This window comes from Pan paniscus, chromosome 10 (assembly GCF_029289425.2).
Source record: "Pan paniscus chromosome 10, NHGRI_mPanPan1-v2.0_pri, whole genome shotgun sequence".
Lineage (NCBI taxonomy): Eukaryota > Metazoa > Chordata > Mammalia > Primates > Hominidae > Pan > Pan paniscus.
This window is the reverse complement of record NC_073259.2, coordinates 135,201,572-135,222,265: the sequence shown is the minus strand read 5'-3', so window position 1 is coordinate 135,222,265 and position 20,694 is coordinate 135,201,572. Positions and strand designations below refer to the sequence as shown.

At 41.4% G+C, this 20,694-nt stretch overlaps 1 protein-coding gene and 1 long non-coding RNA gene across 2 annotated transcripts; one reads left to right on the top strand and one right to left on the bottom strand.

Moving 5' to 3' along the window:
• Positions 1-406: 406 nt before the first annotated feature.
• On the bottom strand, positions 407-18,599 carry LOC134728454 (uncharacterized). The gene is made up of 2 exons (XM_063593217.1): positions 17,895-18,599; positions 407-2,460 (listed from the first exon to the last, which is right to left on the bottom strand). The coding sequence occupies exon 2, from the start codon at positions 2,246-2,248 to the stop codon at positions 1,757-1,759; it is 492 nt and encodes a 163-aa protein (XP_063449287.1). The 5' UTR covers positions 2,249-2,460; positions 17,895-18,599; the 3' UTR covers positions 407-1,756.
• Positions 2,102-9,446, top strand: LOC134728455 (uncharacterized). Its single transcript, XR_010108871.1, has 2 exons — positions 2,102-2,228; positions 2,338-9,446. It is a non-coding gene; the product is annotated as an uncharacterized LOC134728455 (long non-coding RNA).
• Positions 18,600-20,694: the final 2,095 nt, after the last annotated feature.

Here is a 20,694-nt window from a genome sequence, read left to right as displayed (position 1 = left end):
TGCTGATGGGTGTGAAAGAAAATAGACTCTCAAGACCCCAAACTCACCATGCCAAAGGGAAAGTGAAGCTGGGAAACTAAGTCATGCAATACTGCCTTCCTTTTGTTCCCAAAGAGCTGTAATTTCACAATCCTGTGTCGTAGATTCATCCATAAGCCAGATTCCCACAACAAAAGAAAGCCACAGATCTCCTCAGATGGCCTCCCTCACACATTGCTCCCAAGGAAATTCCTTGCCAGTCGCTGAATCTTCAGGATACACAGCTCCTCTGTAAGTTAGTCCTAAAACTGAGTTCTGCTGAATCTCACCCTGACAATGTCAGTTACCAGCTTATCTTCACAGGGCAAGGACAAGATTAAAAATTCACGTGGGCCTATCCTGAGAGGAACGCATTATTGACTATTTCCTTTACTCCCTCTTTTCACATGTAAAATGCAGATTTACTAGGGTAAACAGAGCTTCACAAGAATGTGAGCATCTGTCACTGCCTACCCTTCCTCGCTTTTTTTCCTCTCCGGCTTGCTGTTTCCCCTTTAAATATTGAAGTTCCCAAAACCCTCTTTGGAAAAAGTAGAAGGCGCAGATGCTCCTGTGATCCCGTATTTTTTCCTAGATGTGTCCTTGGACCTTGGCTAAATAAATCTCTATGGATTGAGGTCTGTCTCAGTCATGTTTTGAACATAGGCTTGGTCCAACACTAACTGAGAAGTTGGTGACTGAGGATACAGAAGACAGGACTCGTCATTCCCTTGAATAGGCAGGAGATGATGGCCTGCCCCGTGCACAAATGACTGGGGAACAGGAAAGCTTACATAGGAGCATGACCCTTTACCTATGGTAACGAGAGAAAAGCAGAGTTCACCACAAAGCAGCAGGATTGACCTTGGCCACCTCTGCTGTCTCATAAAGCAAGCAAGGTCATAGGGTAAAATTCACACAACTGAAGTCAGTGAATCCCCAGGTGTCTTCCTCCCCTAATGTGGGGTGTTGCTCCTGTTGGCTTTTCTCTGCATGAGCCCTGATCTGAGTAACTTCAAGTGTCCTTTTCTTAAATTTATTTATTTTTTTTATTTTTTCCTCCCTTGAGACAGGGTCTTGCTCTGTTGCCCAGGCTGGCATGCAGTGGTGCAATCTTGGCTCACTGTAGCCTCCACTTCTTAGGCTCAATCAATCCTCCCACCTCAACCTCCCCAGTAACTGGTACTAAAGGCCTGCAGCCCCATGCCCAGCTATTTTTTGTGTACGTGTTTGTGTGTGTACATATATATATATAATCTTTTTTTTTTGTAGGGAGTCTTGCTATGCTGCCCACGTTGGTCTTGAATTCTTGAGCTCAAGCAATCCACCCGCTTCGGCCTCCCAAAGTTGGGATTACAGGCTTGAGCCACCGACCCAGCCACCCAAGTCATTTCAAAAGACCCCCTACTTGGGGGACTTGACCACCGTAGCCTGGCCTTTGGCTTGAGGTTCAGGGAGCTCCTAGGGACACCTCAGAAGGAACGGATGCTGCCCTCTGGGACTCGCAGGCTCTGGAGCTCTTGCTGCGTTCAGGCCCGGGTGCTGGGGCAGGCGTGCTCCTAGGCAGGGAGAGGGGTGGCCGTGGTCTCCGAAGCCCATTTCTCCTAGCCATGCCTGGAGGCGTGGTTTCCGGGTCTGAATCATGGTGCCCGTGGCCTCTTCTTCTTCCCGCTAACTCCCAGCCCTCGAGGAGGGGAGGTTCCAGGGACGCGCCCAACTCCCACTAGGGGCCGCCAGCTTACTCCCGGCCGTCTCCACACCACGCCTGATTGGCGAGCCGCGGGGCGACGACCTCGTCCGCGCGTCTCCTGGAGGTGCTGGGCACATCCTCCGGGTCCTGAGGCTGCGACCTGGGGCTCCAGGTCCTTGGGTGCTGGGGATCGCCCAGCAGCCCCGTCCTCTTCGTCATCGTCCTGTGCTCGCCTGCAGCGCCGCCGACCGCGCAGAGAGCGAGGCCGGCGACGATCCCGCGCGCGCAGGCGCACACGGCTGCGACCACGGCTAGGAGGGCGGGGGCGGGGCCTCGTGCCGCGGTAGTTCGGGCGAGGCGGGTGGGCTCCCTTGCGCAGGCGCAGACGGCGAAGCTCACGTTCTCAGGAAAGGGTGGTGGGGGCCCCGGGTGCGTGAGAGGCGCCTGGGCGCAGGCGCAGACGACGGGGGTTGAGTTGGGCAGGCGGTAGGGGCGACCTGGAAGAAGGTCCCTGCTGCAGGTGCGTGGCCATAGGAGCATCTGGGCCGTCCCTGAGGTGTTGGAGTTGATAATTTTATTATTTTATAGTCTCTAAAAGTGTTTTTGTGTTTTTCTTTGTTTTGTTACAGACGTGGAAATGCATCTTGTTCCAGTACATCACATTCCAGGGAGCAGAGAATTCTTTTACAAAGCCGGGTGTCATCATTTTCTTAGAAGAAGAACCATTGCAACAGGGCTCAAAGTTGACTCTGCTGGAAAGGCAAGGGACAGGGAAATGATAAGATAAGCAGCCGGCTGTGTCATTCCTTCCATTTGTATCTTTTTTTCCCAGTAATTTGTGCCCATGGCTTTGTTTAGAGTCTCCTGCTTGTTTACCTACTCGATATATATATCGAGTAGAGAGAGAGAGAGAGACAGAGAGAGAGAGAGAAAACCCTACTGATAAATCAGCGTTCCCATCACAGATTGCCCTTCATTTCTAATTAATGGAGAATTCTAAAGAGGGAAAGCTGTGAGCTGGAAGCATTCCCTGAATAGCAAGTGCATAAGAAATGTTTTTGTTGCATGTAATTTGTATGAAGGTGCCTAAAGTAAGGCTTCATCAAGTTTTAGTTTCAAGTTTTAGTTTATTTGTGAGAACTGATTTCCAATTTAAGCCATTTATTAATTCTGTTTTTCAGAGAAACTTGACCGAGCACTTGCCGTGCTTCAGGCATCGTTCAAGGCAACAGGGTTATGGTCTTGAATAAGAGAGACAGAGTTCTCATCTCTAGACAGACTGGCAGTAAGCCCGAAAATAGATCAATACACAATATAATTTCAGATAGTGACTTTTTGCTACAAAGCCAAAAGTAAATTAAGGTGAACAGATAGCGTATTTTTAGAGGGGGTACTACTTGAGATACAGACGCGAGGCTTATATCTTACTCATGCAACCTGCCTTTCGAATGGAGCTGGAGTGCTGTACTTTGCATTGTTCTCATCTCAGGACTGTCAGACATTATAGAACAAAGGAGAGAACTGGCAGTACTTGCACTGTCTCTTAAAGCTTCAGTCCAGAAATGATACCACCCTTGCACATATTTCACTGGTCAAAACAAGTTACAAATGTAAACTGACCTTCAAATGGGAGAGAATGTAGAATCCCACCATGTGCCCCAAATAAGAGAAAGCCAGAATATGTATGAGCAGTCCTAATGATTATAACACATGAAAACATCTCCCCAAAATCGCTGCCTGGAGAGGACAATATACTATTCTCATTTCCCCTAAATTGAAAGGGGAACTGCTTATAAATACAGAATATTTTAGGATGGTGCAGCCACAGTGAAAAATGTAACTCGAAGGAGAGGGGTTGGAATAGCGATGGTGGTGGTGATTCTGCACATTGAGTATTTATTTTCAGACTGCCACGACCTTTCTACCTTATGCTACTATAATTTGCATATATAGTTATTCATGATTCTGTATGCTGTGGAGGGCACCAAGATAGCATCCTAAGCAGTGGTTTACAGAGGTAGCAACTGTGAATTCCAGATGCAAAGTTTGGCATGAAGCTGGGGTTGGGAAATATAATCAAAGCTCTCACAGTGATAAATGAGGTACATAATTTTATGTCTGTCACTGGGTAGCTTTGAAATATTAACCACAAAAACCTCTCTGAACTGTAAAGTTTTGCAAGCAGATATCTCTTCTGTGTAATGAAGGTGGCAAGAAGTTACATCTACAACAAAAGCATTGCTCATGAAGTGGAAGTGTAATTTTGTCTTGTGACAGTAATGCAATAGTGTCAAAAACTCAGATCTCCATAAGGAAAAAAAGATCATCAGAAAAAGATAAAACTATTGTTCTTTCTTGTAATTGGGCTAAATGGTAACTGTTAAAGTAACAATATTAACAATACATTGGGTGATTATAGTTTTTGGATAAGTGAAGTCAGTAACAGTAATGTCATATGAATCAGTCATATTGTATTGGAAGATTTCTGTACTACATGTGAAATAGTATAATGCTATTTGAAGGTGGACTTCGATTATTTGTGAATGTATATTGCAAACTCTAGGGCAAGCATACACAAAAATTAAAAAGAACTATAATTCACATACTAAGACCAAATAAAATATAGAATCAAATAAAATGCCCAATTAACACCAGAAAAGGGGAGGGGCAGGGCCAAGATGGCCAACTAGAAGCAGATGCATTCAGAGGCTCCAAAAAAAAAAAAAAAAGAAAAGAAAAGAAAAACATAATAAGTGTGTGAATCCTTCACTGGCAACCAAGGTATCCAGATTCTCTCATCAAAATTGACTAGAAGGGTGGCGTGACTCACGGAGAGAAGGAAGATCGGTGTGGTGTGGCAGCCCACCTGAGAGCCACCGCGACCCCCTACCCCCAGCCAAGGGACGCAGTGAGTGAGCATGCCACCCAGCCTAGGAAACTGTGCTTATCCCACGGAAGTATGCAACCCACGGATCGGAAGACTCCAGTCACGAACCCACCCCACCAGGGCCTAGCCTCCCAACCCTGGAACACGCAGATTCTTACATCCTCTCAGCTGGAATCTGCTTAAGCCTGAGGAACTCCTAAGGGGAGGGGCGACCTGCACCTGCTTCAGCTGCCTGCTCTCTAAGCCTTTTAGCCTCTTGGGGGAGGGGCAGCAGCCAGTACTGGGACTCGCAACTGCCTAACAAGCTAAGCTCCATGGGCAGGGAAGGGTGGCACCCATTTCTATAGCTCCAGGCTGCGTTTTTCTCCTGGTGGAGCCAAGGAGGCTGGACAGCTTGGTCCCAAGACTTGTCCCACAGCTCAACGCATGGGCTGTGCCAGTCTGTGGCCAGAGTGCCTCTTCAGGTCTAACCCTGACCCATCCTTCTTCAGTGGGCGGGGCTTCCCTGCAGGATCTCCAATAACTCCAGCCAGAGGATCTCCCTGGGCCTGAGCCCCCAGGGGGAGGGGTGGCCACAGTCTGCAGATCAGCAGACTTAGCCTCTCCTCTTGGTAGTTCTGAGGAATCTGGGCAGCCTAGACAAGTGGGCTTCCCCCAGTGAAACACACCCTCTCCACCAAGGGACAAAGTGCTTTGTTAAATGGGTCCTGCTCCCTGTGTCACCCGACTGGGTGAGACCCTCCAGCAGGGATTGTTAGACACCCCATACAGGAGCAATCCTACTGGCATCAGGTTGGTGCCCCTTGAGGTCAGAGGTCCCAGAAGAAGGAGGAGGAAAACATCTTGGCTGCTCTCCAGCCTTGTCGAGTGGCATTTCCAGGCACAGGACCGAATCAGATGAGTAAGACCTGAAATGAACCCCCAGCAAATTGCAGCCACCCTACAGAAGAGGGACCTGACTATTGAAAGAAACAAGCAGAAAGGAACAACAACAGCATCAACAATGACAACAACAACAAAAAGGCCCCCATAAAAACCCCATCCAAGGGTCAGCAGCCTCAAAAACCAAAACTAGACAAACTCATGAAGATGAGAAAGAATCAATGAAAAAATGCTGAAAACTCAAAAGGCCAGAGTGCCTCCTCTTCTCCAAATGATCCCAACATCTCTCCATCAAGGGTACAGAACTGGACAGAGAATCAGATGGACGAATTGACAGAAGTAGGATTCAGAAGATGGGTAATAAAAAACTATGATGAGCTTTTTTTTTTATGAGCTAAACAAGCATGTTCTAACCCAATGCGAAGAAGCTAAGAACCTTGATAAAACGTTAGAGGAATTGCTAACTAGAATAACCAGTTTAGAAAGGAACATAAATGACCTGATGAAGCTGAAAAACATAGCACGAGAACGTTGTGAAGCATACACAAGTATCAACAGCTGAATTGGCCAAGTGGAAAAAAGAATATCAGAGTTTGAAGACCACGTTTACTGAAATAAGACATGCAGACAAGAATAGAGAAAAAAAGAATGAAAAGGAATGAACAAAGCCTCCAAGAAATATGGGACTTCATAAAAAGACTGAACCTACAATTGATTGGAGTACCAGAAGGAGACAGGGAGAATGGAAACAAGCTGGAAAACACACTTCAGGATATTATCCAGGAGAACTTCCCCAGCCTAGCAGGATAGGCCAACATGCAAATTCAGGAAATACAGAGAACACCATTAAGACTCTCCAGGAGAAGATCAACCCCAAGACACATAATCATCAGATTTTTTCAAGGTCAAAATGAAGGAAAAACTCTTAAAGGCAGCCAGAGAGAAAGGTCAGGTCACCCACAAAGGGAAGCCCATCAGACTAACAATGGACCTATCTGCAGAAACTCTACAAGCCAGAAGAGATTGGGGGCCAATATTCAACATTCTTAAAGGAAAGAGTTTTCAACCCAGAATTTCATATCTAGACAAAGTCAGCTTCATAAGTGAAGGAGAAATAAAATCCTTTCCAGACAAGAAAATCCTGAAGGATTTTGTTACCACCAGGCCTGTCCTGCAAGAGCTCTTGAAAGAAGCACTAAACATGGAAAGGAAAAAACGATACCAGCCACTGCAAAAACACACAAAAATATAAAGACCAATGACACTGAAGAAACTACATCAACTCGTGTGCAAAATAACTAGTTAGCATCATGATGACAGGATCAGATTCACACATTACAATGCTAACCTTAAATGTAAATGGGCTAAAGGCCCCAATTAAAAGACACAGACTGGCAAATTGGATAAGGAGTCAAGACCCATTGGTGTGCTGCATTCAGGAGACCCATCTTACATGCAAAGAAACACATAGGCTCAAAATAAAGGAATGGAAGGAAAATTTAACAAGCAAATGGAAAGCAAAAAAAAGCAGGGGTTGCAATCCTAGTCTCTGACAAAACAGACTTTAAACAAATAAAGATCAAAAAAGACAAAGAAGGGCATTACATAATAGTAAAGGGAACAATTCAATAAGAAGAGCTAACTATTCTGAATATATATGCACTCAATACCAGAGCACCCATATTCATAAAACAAGTTCTTAGAGACCTACAAAGAGACTTAGACTCCCACACAATAATGGGAGATCTTAACACCCCACTGTCAATATTAGACAGATCAATGAGGCAGAAAATTAACAAGGATATTCAGGACTTGAACTCAGCTCTGGATCAAGCGGACCTAGTAGATGTCTACAGAACTATGTACCCCAAATCAACAGAATATATGTTCTTCTCAGTACCACATGGAACTTATTCTAAAATTGACCACATAATTGGAAGTAAAACACTCCTCAGCAAATGCAAAAGACCTGAAATCATAACAAACAGTCTCTCAGATCACAGTGCAATCAAATTAGAACTCAGGATTAAGAAACTCCCTCAAAACAACACAATTTCAGGGAAATTGAACAACCCGCTCCTGAATGACTCCTGGGTAAATAATGAAATTAAGGCAAAAATCAACAAGTTCTTTGAAACCAATGAGAACAAAGAGACAATGTACCAGAATCTCTGGGACACAGCTAAAGCAGTGTTAAGAAGGAAATTTATAGCACTAAATGCCCACATTAGAAAACTAGAAACTTCTCAAATTGACACTCTAACATCACAATTAAAAGAGCTAGACAGCAAAGAACAAACGATCCAAAAACTAGCAGAAGACAAGAAATACCTAAGATCAGAGAAGAATTGAATGAGATAGAGACATGAAAAACCCTCTAAAAATTAATGAATCCAGGAGCTGAGTTTTTGAAAAAGTTAGCATAATAGACTACTAGCTAGACTAATAAAGAAGAGAGAAAAGAATCAAATAGACACAATAAAAAATGATAAAGGGGATATCACCACTGGCCCCACAGAAACACAAACTACTATCAGAGAATAATATAAACACCTCTACGCAAATAAACTAGAAAATCTAGAAGAAATGGATAAATTCCTGGACACATACATCCTACCAAGACTAAACCAGGAAGAAATGGAGTCCCTGAATAGGCCAATAACAAGGTCTGAAATTGAGGCAGTAATTAATAGCCTACCAACCAGAAAAAGCTCAGGACCAGACGGATTCACAGCTGAATTTTACCAGAAATACAGAAAGGAGCTGGTACCATTCCTTCTGAAACTATTTCAAACAATTGAAAAGGAGGGACTCCTCCCAACTCATTTTATGAAGCAAGCAACATCCTGATACCAAAACCTGGCAGAAACACAACAGAAAAAGAAAACTTCAGGCCAATATCCCTGATGAACATCCATGCGAAAGTCCTCAATAAAATACTGGCAAACTGAATCCAGCAGCACATCAAAAAACTTATCCCCCATGATCAAGTCAGCCTCATCCCTGGGATACAAGGCTGTTCAACATAAACAAATCAATAAACGTAACATAAACAAATCAATAAATGTAATCCATCATATAAGCAGAACCAAAGACAAAAATCACAAGATTTTCCCAATAGATGCAGAAAAGGCCTTTGATAAAATTCAACATCCCTTCATGTTTAATACTCTCAATAAACTAGGTATTGATGGAACATATTTCCAAATAATAAGAGCTATTTATGACAAACCCACAGCAAATATCAAATTGAATGGGCAAAAGCTGGAAGCATTCTCTTTGAAAACCAGTAGAAGACAAGGATGCCCTCTCTCACCACTCCTATTCAACATAGTATTGGAAGTTCTGGCCAGGGCAATCAGGTGAGAGACAGAAATAAAGGGTATTCAAACAGAAAGAGAGGAAGTCAAGTTGTCTTTTTTGCAGATGACATGATTTTATATTTAGAAAACCCCATCATCTCAGCCCAAAAACTTCTTGAACTGATAAACAACTTCAGCAAAATCTCAGGATACAAAATCAATGTGTAAAAATAACAAGCATTCCTTTACACCAACAATAGGCAAGGAGAGAGCCAAATCATGAATGAACTCCCATTCGCAATTGCTAAAAAGAGAAAAAATACCTAGGAATACAGCTAACAGGGGATGTGAAAGACCTCTTCAAAGAGAACTACAAACCACTGCTCAAGGAAATAAGAGAGGACACAAATAAATGGAAAAACATTCCATCCTCAAGGATGGGAAGAATCAGTATTGTGAAAATGGCCATACTGGCCAAAATAATTTATAGATTCAAAGCTATTCTTGTCAAACTACCATTGACATTCTTCAGAGAATTATAAACAAACTATTTTAAAATTCACATTGAATCAAAGAAGACCTCGTACAGCCAAGACAATCTGAAGCAAAAAAAAAAAAAAAAAAAAAAAAAAACAAACCTGGAGGCATCATGCTACCTGACTTCAAACTATACTACAAGTCTACAGTAAGCAAAACAGCATGGTACTGGTACCAAAATAGACACATAGACCAATGGAGCAGAACAGAGATTTCAGAAATAACACCACACATCTAAAACCATCTGATCTTCAACAAACTGGACAAAAACAAGCAATGGGGAAAGGATCTCCTATTCAGTAAATGGTGCTGGGAAAACAGGCTAGCCATATGCAGAAAACAGAAACTGGAACCCTTCCTTACACCTTATACAAAAATTTACTCAAGATGGATTAGAGACTTAAATGTTAAACCCCAAACCATAAAAACCCTAGAAGAAAACCTAGGCAATACCATTCAGGACATAGGCATGGGCAAAGGCTTCATGACAAAAATGCCAAAAGCATTTGCAACAAAAGTCAAAATTGACAGATGGAATATAATTAAACTAAAGAGCTTCCTCACAGCAAAATAAATTATCATCAGAGTGAACAAGCAACCTACAGATTGGGAGAAAATTTTTGTAATCTAACCATCTGACCAAAATCTAATATCCAGAATTTACAAGGAACATAAACATATTTACAGGAAAAAAACAACCAACCCCATCAAAGGATATGAACAGACACTTCTCAAAAGAAGACATTTATGCGACCAAAAAACTTATTAAAAAAGTTAGACATCGTTGATCATCAGGGAAATTCAAATCAAAACCTCAATGAGATACCATCTCATGCCAGTCAGAATGGCGATTATTAAGGAATGCTTGTGATTATTAAGAAGTCAGGAAACAATAGATGCTGGTGAGGCTGTGGAGAAACAGGAATGCTTTTACACTGTTGGTGGGAATGTAAATTAGTTCAACCATTGTGGAAGACAGGATGGTGATTCCTCAAGGATCTAGAACCAGAAATATCATTTGACCCAGCAATCCCATTACTGGGTATATGCCCAGTGGAATATAAATCATTCTGCTATAAAGACACATGCACACATATGTTTACTGCAGCACTGTTTACAATAGGAAAGACATGGAACCAACCCAAATGCCCATCAATGATAGACTGGATAAAGAAAATGTGGTAAATATACACCATGAAATAGTATGCAGTCATAAAAAGGAATGAGATCGTGTCCTTTGAAGGGACATGGATGAAGCTGGAACCCAACATCCTCAGCAAACTAACACAGGAACAGAAAACCAAAAACCACATGTTCTTATTCATAAGTGGGAGTTGAACATTGAGAACACATGGACACAGAGAGGGGAATAACACACACCAGGGCCTGTTGGGGGGTGAGGGGTGAGGGGAGGGAACTTAGAGGACAGGTCAATAGGTGCAGCAAACCACCATGGCACACGTATACCTATGTAACAAACCTGCAGGATCTGCACATGTATCCCATTTTTTTAGAAGAAACAAAGAAAAAGAACACTAATTAGCATATAGAATTAACAAGTAAAAATAAAGACAAAACCAGAAAAGGCAGAAGGAAACGGAAAAGAAAAAAAGAACAAAGGAATAGTAAACAGTAACAAACATGTAATATTTATATATATATGAGTGTGAATGGTCAAATTATACCAATTAAAAGACAGAGACTGTTATAAACAGTCTATAAACAAACAAGATTTGACTATATATTACCTATAAGAAATCTACTTTAAATATAGAGAATCAGAAAAGTAAAGAGATGGAGAAAGGCATACCATGATAACAACAATCAAAAGAAAGCTGTAGTATCTATATTAATTTCAGGAAAAGCAGACTTCAGAACAAGAAATATTGTCATTGCTAAAGAGCAACATTACATACTGATAAAAGCACAAGGAGTGAATGTATACAAATCAGAAAATATTAGGAGTGCAGGAAATCACAGGATGAAATGCAGAATGTGCCAAAAAATTGAACCATATTACAAATACATGAAACAACCTCTCTGAAGCTTCAGGGATGGGGGTTACTGACCTAAATTACTTTGGAAGTTTAGTGGAGTCTTTAAAACTCAACAAAATGTACTGCACAGAAACATTGTACTTTATTTGATAGAACTGTTTTTCACATGGGTTGATGTTGACAATTGTAAAACCACTCTAACATGTATTCTGGAAATAAATATGTAAATGGACTGTATACAGTGGGGTCCAGGTTTTTCACATTAAGAACTTACAGCTGAACAAGGAAGGAGGCTGTAATGATCTATATAATAATAGATTAGAGCTGAGAGCATCCGTATGAAATAATATTTACTTTAACATAGATATATCTGTGTAAGGTAGCATGTGGATATATTCATAGATGCATGCATGTGGGTTAGTATATGCATATATATTTCTTTGCTCTGTCAGCTCAGAGGAAATAGAAAGAACACCCCAATATGAATGAGCACACTACAGCCCCAATGTTGGTTTCTTACATCATATAAATAACAGAACCTAGTATCTTTGGAGAAATGTCTGACTTTATGACCAGGGTAGGAAATACATAAGATGATCCTGGAGCATCTCATAGTACAAGTTAAGTAACGAAGAGCTTAAAAAAAAAAATTGTGATGTCAACATGATGGAGAGCCAGCTAAGGGCTCCCAAGGGCCAAGCCTGGGACAATATGAGCAAAGAAATAAATGAAATAGTATTATAACCCAAATATGAAATTAACATCCAGGAGTGAACACTGGTAGAAGTGACTGAATACATAACTGGGAGAGAATGGACAAATCTGTGCAGAGGCATTCCATGTCATTTATGTAGATAGCCAATCTTCAAGAAGTGAGTATAACTTACTGCTCCTTAAGCTTTGGACTATTTATAGTAACGTCCTTCCAAAGACAAAAGTATGGAAATCAGAGGGAAAGTAATTGTACAGTGGAGAATCACAACAAGCACTACTTAGCCAAAGGATCAAGTTTAATAATATCAGTAGTGATAAAGTCACATTGATGATATATACCCTTGATATGATACGACAAGAATGGCACTTGACTGTGTGGTCTTTCTCCCCCAAACACATCACTCCTGTCTAATCACAAGAAAAACACCAGGTGTATCTCAATGGAGGGACATTTCACAGACTACCTGATCATTTAAGGAATACCAGAATTTCTTTTTTGTTGGTTAACTTGTATTTTAAGTTCAGGGGCACATTGTGCAGGTTTGATGCATAGGTAAACATGTGTCCTGGGGGTTTGTTCTACAGATTATATTATCACCCAGGTATTAAGCCTAGTACCCATTAGCTATTTTTCCTTATCCTCCTCGTCCTCCCACCTTCCACGCTGATAGGCCCCAGTGTGTGTTGTTTCCCTCTATGTGTCCATGTGCTCTTATCATTTAGCTCCCACTTATAAGTGAGAGCATGCAGGATTTGGTGTTCTGTTCCTGTGTCAGTCTGCTAAGGATAATGGCCTCCAGCTCCATCCATGTCCCTGCAAAGGACATGATCTCATTCTTGTTTATGGCTGCATAGTATTCCATGGTGTATATGTACCACATTTTCTTTATCCAGCCTGTCATCGATGGGCATTTAGGTTGATTCCATGTCTTTGCTATTGCAAATAGTGCTGCAATGAACATAAATGTGCAGGTGTCTTTATAATATAATGATTTAGAACTAGAGAAAAGTATTTTAAAATTCATGATGAACTATAAAAGAGCCCAAATAGCCAATGCAATCCTAAGCAAAAAGAACAAAGCTGGAGGCATCATGCTAACCAACTTCAAACTATACTACAGGGCTACAGTAACCAAAACAGCATGGTACTGGTATCAGAATTTCTTAAAAGTGTAAAGGTTATCAAATAAAAAAGAAAAGAAAAGTCTGAGAAATTGTTACAGGCAAGAGAAGCCTAAGGAGACATAACTAATGTGATATTCTGGATAGAATAGTGGAACATGAAAAGGATATTAGGGAAAGACTGAGGAAATCTGAAGAGAGAATGGACTTCATTTAATGACAATATACTTGTATTTTGTCATTCATTGTGGTAAGCATATCATGATAATGGAAGATGTAGTAGAGTAAGAGTGTATGGGAAAACTGTATCATCCAATTTTCTGTAAATCTAAAACAGTTTGAAATTAAAAGGTTTATAGAAAGAACAATAAACTTTAAACTATCAAAAAAAGAAAAGGAAAATCAGAATCATAATTAGAAAATAGGTTCAGGAAATGAAAGCCACTTGCTGTATCTGACTGTATTTTCTCACAAAGCTTTTTGTTTGTTCATTTGTTTTTCTTAACTTACTATGTTTAAAATAATTATAGTGATATAACGTGAAGGTCAGGAGTTTCTGTGCTGCAGCCTGAATGTACTATAGAAGTAAGAATATTGCAAGGTATCAGACCCTTTTCAGGCAGAAATTTGTTTCTATCTAGGTGTTAAAATGAGTTTTGATAATAGTGGAAAGCTTGATGCTGTGTAACAAAGACCGAACGTGTGCTACATATACCCAGGTATTCCCCTACACTTCCAGGGGTCCTCTGATGGTAAGTTGGGGCCATCTGGCTATTCCTCACCTGTGGACTCAGCATGATTGATTTGCGGCAATCCTGGCTGAGGCAGGTAAGGGCGGGTGCGCCTCCTGTGGATCATTGTTTCACTTGCTGCAATGAAAGGAGTGGCCTGACCATGCTGGACTTACAGGAGAAGTAAAATTTCACTGCCTTAAGGCAATAAGGTCTCAGGAGTTCCCTGTTGCAGCAACTGGCATTAATTCCTCTAATGAAGAATGCCTCGTACTGACTTTCCCCAAGTCACTGAGCGCATTCTATCCAATACAGGCATGAAAAGTGTGCAGGCAGCGGGAGCCAAAAATAGGATTTCTGAGCCAGAGCCTGTGACTGAGGTGAGAAAAGTAAAGGTCCCAGTCTTAAAATAGCCTGCACATTTCAGAATGGCATTACTCCCAGCCCCAGGGAGGAACACAGCTCCCTCTGTGAGGAGTGATGAATTATGACCACGTGGGAGATGCATATTTCATAAGTCCTTCTACTTTTATGAATGGTGGCTGAACTGTAAATATAGCTGGAGCTAGAGTCTGACATTTCACACGTCTTAAATTAAAACAAAAAAAAATGACTCCTTCTTTAGCCTTTTACTTCTAAGTAAAATAAAATATCCTGTAATCCCAGCACTTTGGGAGGCCGAGGCCAGCCGATCACCTGAAGTCAGGAGTTTGAAACCAGCCTGACCAACATGGTGAAACCCCATCTCTAGTAAAATACAAAATTAGCTGGGCGTGGTGGTGCATGCCTGTAATCCTGGCTGCTCGGGAAGCTGAGGCAGGAGAATAGCTTGAACCCAGGAGGTGGAGGCTGCAGTGAGACGAGATCACACCAATGCACTGTAGCCTGGGCGAAGACGGAGCGAAACTCCGTCTCAAAAAATAAAATAAAATAAAATATCAGGGATTTTAGGACAGTTGTTTTCTTATTCTTTCAGGTAGGGCATATATTTAGTTGCTAGTATGTGACAGAGACTGTGTAAAGCCCTTAACATTCAGGTTTAAATAAGAGACATTCCCCTCCCTCAAGGGGTTCATGTTTTAAGAGACTGAGTAATACATAAGTAATTTAGATATACGATGTCCAGCGCTACAATAGAGGTCTGCATAGGGTGCTAGGAAACACAGAAGAGGTGGGCTTAGCCAGCAAAGAGGTTCAGAAAAAGTTTTCAGAAGAGATAGTGACACTGGCAAAAAGAATGGAAGAGGAATTTCAGGTTGAAGATGTGTGAGCAAGAACAAACATTTGAAAAATTATAGTATGTAGGGACATGATTATCACATAAGTCACTTATATAAGTGTTACTATATGTGATAGACTATTTTAACTTTTCTTCCATGTGTTAAGTTGTTTAATTACATTTCGTTTGGTATCATGAGACTACAAAGTACAAGGGTAGGAACAGCATGAGGTCAGATTTAGTGGTACTAATCACAGGTAAAATTACACTTTATTGATGGGAAATATATGTGAAGTTAAACTTAGAAAACAATAAGCATTTGATTAAAGGGCTTCTAAGAACACACTTTTGTGGTATGTATATTGGGAAACAGGCTGTTATTTAAGTAGGATGTATTATACCTGGAATTTTAATCATATACCTCTTATCAAAGAGTGTACTTTCATTTTAGACTGGGATGACATATATTTTAAAGCTCAGAATCATTTTCAGAAATACTATGGCTCATGTGATTAAAAGCTAAACTTGTATTCAAATTATTTTTTAGATTTTTAAAAAATAACGTGTAGAACTGGAACCTTTGATAATACCTTTGACATATAAAGAATCCAAACAAATGAAAAAGAGACAAATGAACAAGTAACAAGAATGGATAATTGACTAAAGAAGAAACATAAACAAGCACTACAGAAATGAAAGATGTTCAAGCTTACCAAAAATCAAATATGTGTGAATTTTGATGACAAAATTACTATACATTAGTTACATTAATACATATGTAGAAATACAATCATAGTAAAAAGTGTGAAATGTATCAAGAGACCAACACCCACATATGCTGCTAGTGAGGTCCTGAGTTATTTCAAGTGTTTTCTAAGACATTTTTACAACACATATCAAAAACTTTGGAAAATAGATTACCTTTAACAGAAGTCTCAGTTATTGACATTTACCCTAAGGAATTAATCACATATTGTTTTCAAGAACTTCAGTTCAAATATTTTCACATCCACATTGTTTATAATAGTGTAAAATTGGGGATAACCTAAAGATCTAACAATAAATGGTATTTTAGTCACATGCTGCAAATTAGAAGGCCAAAAGATAATTATAGCCTGCAGACACTGTTTGTTTCTACAATTCAGTGATTTAAATTAAATTCGACTGGTTGCAAATACTTATATTTGCAAACACCCATCCCTCTACATTTTGTGTGTGTGGTAAGAGGCACCCGATTTTATGGAGTGAAGACTTCTCCCCTATTCTCAGTCCATGTGATTCAGGTGGTCTCTACGTCCAGACTCAGGGATGGATCATGGAACCATCTGACTAGTCAGATGGTTCCCACAGTCACAGATATTATCGCTGGATGGGCCCAGATTGGTCTAAGCAGAGTGAATCTGGGTTTTTTTTTTTTCTGGAGCCACGAGAGAGAGATGATTTCTTTTCTGTTTAAAATGTTAAAAGTGGATGGTATGTCCTGAATCTATAAGGCTACATCACATGGACTCACCCAGCCCAGCAGAAGATGGAATGAAGAGAGGGAGTAAAACTGAGTCACGAAGCCCAGGTTCTAGGCAAGCCTGAGGTCAGCCAGTTCAGACCCTGGTCTTTTCAGTGATGTGAGTCAACAAACAACAACCTCTAGTAGCTGTTTTTCCTTTTTCAGTTAAAACATGTGGAACTGGAATTTATGTTACTTGTGTCTGTAGAATGTTCGAACTGAGAGAGAGAAAACAAAACAAAATAAAAACATCCACCAGGGAACAAAATCCCCCCCCTCCCACCTTCATTACTTCTTTACAAAGCCACACTGAAGCCTGCTCTTCCTGGCAATTGGCACCAATGACGGCGTTTTCAATTTCTTTTTAAATCTATTGACTTAGCTGACATTATAAGATGGAGAAGACTGTAAGGGCAAGTCATTGCTGTAGTATTGCAGAAGAAGATCAGTGCATTTGGAATTTCTGAACCCCCAGAGATAATGATTCCAGCAGCCTGCAGAGATTTCTGAAGTGCATAAATACAAACCTCAGCAAACCATGGCCCATACAAGAGGGAGGGGCCGAGGCTTCAGCGCACGGTTTTAACTGGAAATGAGCAGAGATAAATAGATTCTAGGGCCATGCCTTTATTTAAATAGAAGGATGATTTAGCCAGCCACGGTGACTCACGCCTGTAAGCCCAACGCTTTGGGAGGCTGAGGTGGGCAGATCACTTGAGGTCAGGAGTTCGAGACCAGCCTGGCTGACATGGCAAAACCCCATCTCTACTAAAAGTACAAAAATTAGCTGGGTGGTGTGGCGGGTGCCTGTAATCCCGGCTACTCTGGAGGCTGAGGCCAGGAATTGCTTAAACACAGGAGGCAGAGGTTGCAGTGAGCCAAGATTGCACCACTGCACTCTGGCCTGGGTGACCGAGTGAGACTCCATTTCAAAATAATAATAATAATAATAAAGAAAAGTGATTTAGTAATATTGTATTAACAATTCACAAAAGGGCATTAGGAATACAGAGAAACTTTAATAATCGCCACAAAATACAGAAACTGGAGATAAAATGAGTGCATACGATGCTCTATTAGGGATTTGCATTCTTTCTCGTCTCTCTCTCTCTCTCTCCCTCTCTCTCTCTCTCTTTCCCTTCCATTCAGTAAAGACAACCATCTTAAGTAACACCTGGCTCTTATTGAGAAAAAAAAATCTGCCTATTTTCTGTATCATAAAACATTTAGTTAGTAAAGTTCAAGCAATTTTATCTGGTCCCCTTCAGAGAAAAAAGAATATGCTACTTACCTGCCCATAACTTCATCCTCTCTCTATTCTCTGCCTCTCCAGCAGGGCTGCTCTGTTCTGAGACCTTGGTGGTCAACAGCAGCCGGACATCCTATGCTAATTAGGTACAGCCCCCAGGACTGGCCATCCTTGGTTGGCTATGGAAACACTGACTCCATGAGCCTAGAGATTGGACTTTTCCCCAGAAAATAATAAAAACTGTATCTGTCTTTCCATATTTTATTTGTTCCTGTACATTGATCCACCTCTGAGCTGAGGAAAGGGAAGCGGGAAGCTGCTTTTTTTTTTTTTTCTTTGAAACTGTGTCTCACTCTGTCGCCAGGCTGGAGCGCAGTGGCGCAATCTGGGCTCACTGCAACCTCCACCTGCCAAGTTCAAATGATTCTCCCGCCGCAGCCTACTGAGTAGTTGGGATTACAGGCATGCACCACTACGCCCTGCTAATTTTTGTATTTTTAGTAGAGACAGGGTTTCACCATGTTGGCCAGGATGGTCTTGGTCTCCTGACCTTGTGATCTGCCTGCCTCGGCCTCCCAAAGTGCTGGGATTACAGGCGTGAGCCACCGCGCCCAGCAGGGAAGCTGCCTTTCATCACCTGTATTCCTAAATGGCTAAGATTAGATGAGGCCACCAACGTTGACTCATCCAGTTCCTTCACTCAACTTTGACTTCCGTGAGGGCAGCATCAACACTTTAGACAGAAAAAGAGGTAGAAATGAATAGTAAACTTCACTTGTAGGAGAAACCTTTCTTATTTTCTCCTGTGACTCCAATGCTATTTTTAAAGTAAAAAAGATAGATTTCATTTGAATTAAAATAAATAGATCCAAAGAATGCTTAGACCTGCAGCCAATGGCTCTTGGTGGGTCTGGTTCTCTGGATGAACATGCAGTAACTAATTTATTATTCCAGGAAATCCACTTCCCACCTTTGTTTCAGAAGCAGAAATATTCTTTATTGTACTGTGTCCGGGTGCTGCAGTGGCTGTTTATGCTAACTTTTGCATACTTGCAAATAAGTTTGTGTATGTTTTGTGCATCACCAGGCATTTGAAGATTCAACCCTGTCACTAAAAGACAGCTTTTATTTTAACCCTGTTGTGAGCCTTTCAGGCCTTAGGTGCACAGAGGGTTTACCTGGAGGAAGTCATGGGGAAGGAGCTGGCCCCAGCTCTGAGGGCTCCTGTTTTTGTAGGTTCCTCACCAGCCTCCAGGGTTACAGCCTGAATCCTGCCTGGCGTCCTAGAGAGGCATAAACGCCTATAATGCCTCTCTAGTGGGCTCCTCTTAGACTCGGGGAAGATCTCCTTTCATGATGCTTGAGGAATCTCAGTTTTCCCTTGCTCTGTAATGAAAGCTTGGAAATGTTTCCTATTACATCACAAATCCCCGCTCTTCCTTAGTGAGCCTTTGATTCCTGAAGTAGCTCTTATGTGCCTGAAACCATGGAATGTCTTCTCATGCGACAATTAGAGAGAAAGGCTAGCATTTGTTTACTCTTTGTGCATGTAATTGTATTGCCAACCTTTCCTTAGAGTTGTATCTTGTTAATATTTTGTCAGTTGAATTTTGGCATCATTCTTAGGTTTTGGCAGAATTGGAATAGTCATTAGCTAGCTGTCCCCATTCAAATAAGACTGCAGAAAAAGGAAGGAACAAATGTGAGTAAATCAAAGAGCTTTTCCTTTTCCCTGATTTTGTTGATTGCAATTCCCATATCTTGGTTCAGCTATCTCATTAGTGGATTCTGATGAAATTATTGAAGAAATTGAAGAGCTTCTGATACTCCTATACAGACCAATGAAAACAAGTCATTTGTAGGTGGTTTCTCAACATAGATTGCTGGATCCTTTAAAATCTGTGTTTCTCTTGCTCAGAGAGGAAACTGAGATCATCCTTCTCATTGTCATCAAGATAGAGCAGGCAGAGGGTGCCACCGACTTATCTGGGTGCCTTGACTGAAGTCCCAGAGGCCCCTCAGCCTCAGCGCACGTGCAGACCTGCAAGATTTCTCAGGGGGTTATTTTCTGATAGAACATCTTTCTCTTTCCAAGGAATTTCTTTTACTTATTCATAAATTTAATAGGTATCTACTGACTTCTGTCTGTGGCTTGGCCTTGTGCCCATTCCAGGGGTTAGAGTCAAAAGTCAGCCTCTGTGCAGCCCTCATGGAAGTCAAAGTCCAGTGTAGGAGCTGGACGAGTCAAGGGTGGTGGCCTCTACTCCTTTTTTTGTATGGGGATGTTTTGCAAAAACAGCTGCTTTCAACATGTGCCCTGCCCAGAGAGCACCTGCACCATCTCATGCCAGTCCTAGGCAGGTAGCCTCTTTCTTGAATCTTCTATCTTCTCCCTCTACAACTCATCACCAACCTGGATGGAAGGGAGGGGAGACAAAGCAGGAGAAGAGAAGCCCCCTCTCTTCTCCCACAGCGTGTCCAGAGGGGTAAGAGAGAGTCTGGGTATGCAGGTTGCTAATCCAGGATGGCTTATTTAAACAGTAAGCAAGAACATACACAAAAACAAAGAAATAAAATGAAAACTTTCATTGGACTTCTGTTGAAAATCCAGGAGACTATTATGTCTCAGGAGCCCACATTTCCATGGGGTGACCCCTGGCTGGAGCTGTCGCCCCCTTAGACAGAGCAGTTCCTCCTCCTCTCACTGCAGCCCACTCTGCTGCTCTGGGCTCTGTCATGAGCTGGATTGTGTGTGCTCATAATACGTATGTTCAACTTCTCACCTTCAGGACATCAGAATATAACTGTATTTGAAGAGAGGGTCTTTAAAGAAGTGGTAATT

Coding starts and splice junctions, on each gene's coding strand:
- LOC134728454 (XM_063593217.1), bottom strand. CDS start 2,248: ATGCTCCTATGGCCACGCACCTGCAGCAGGGACCTTCTTCCAGGTCGC.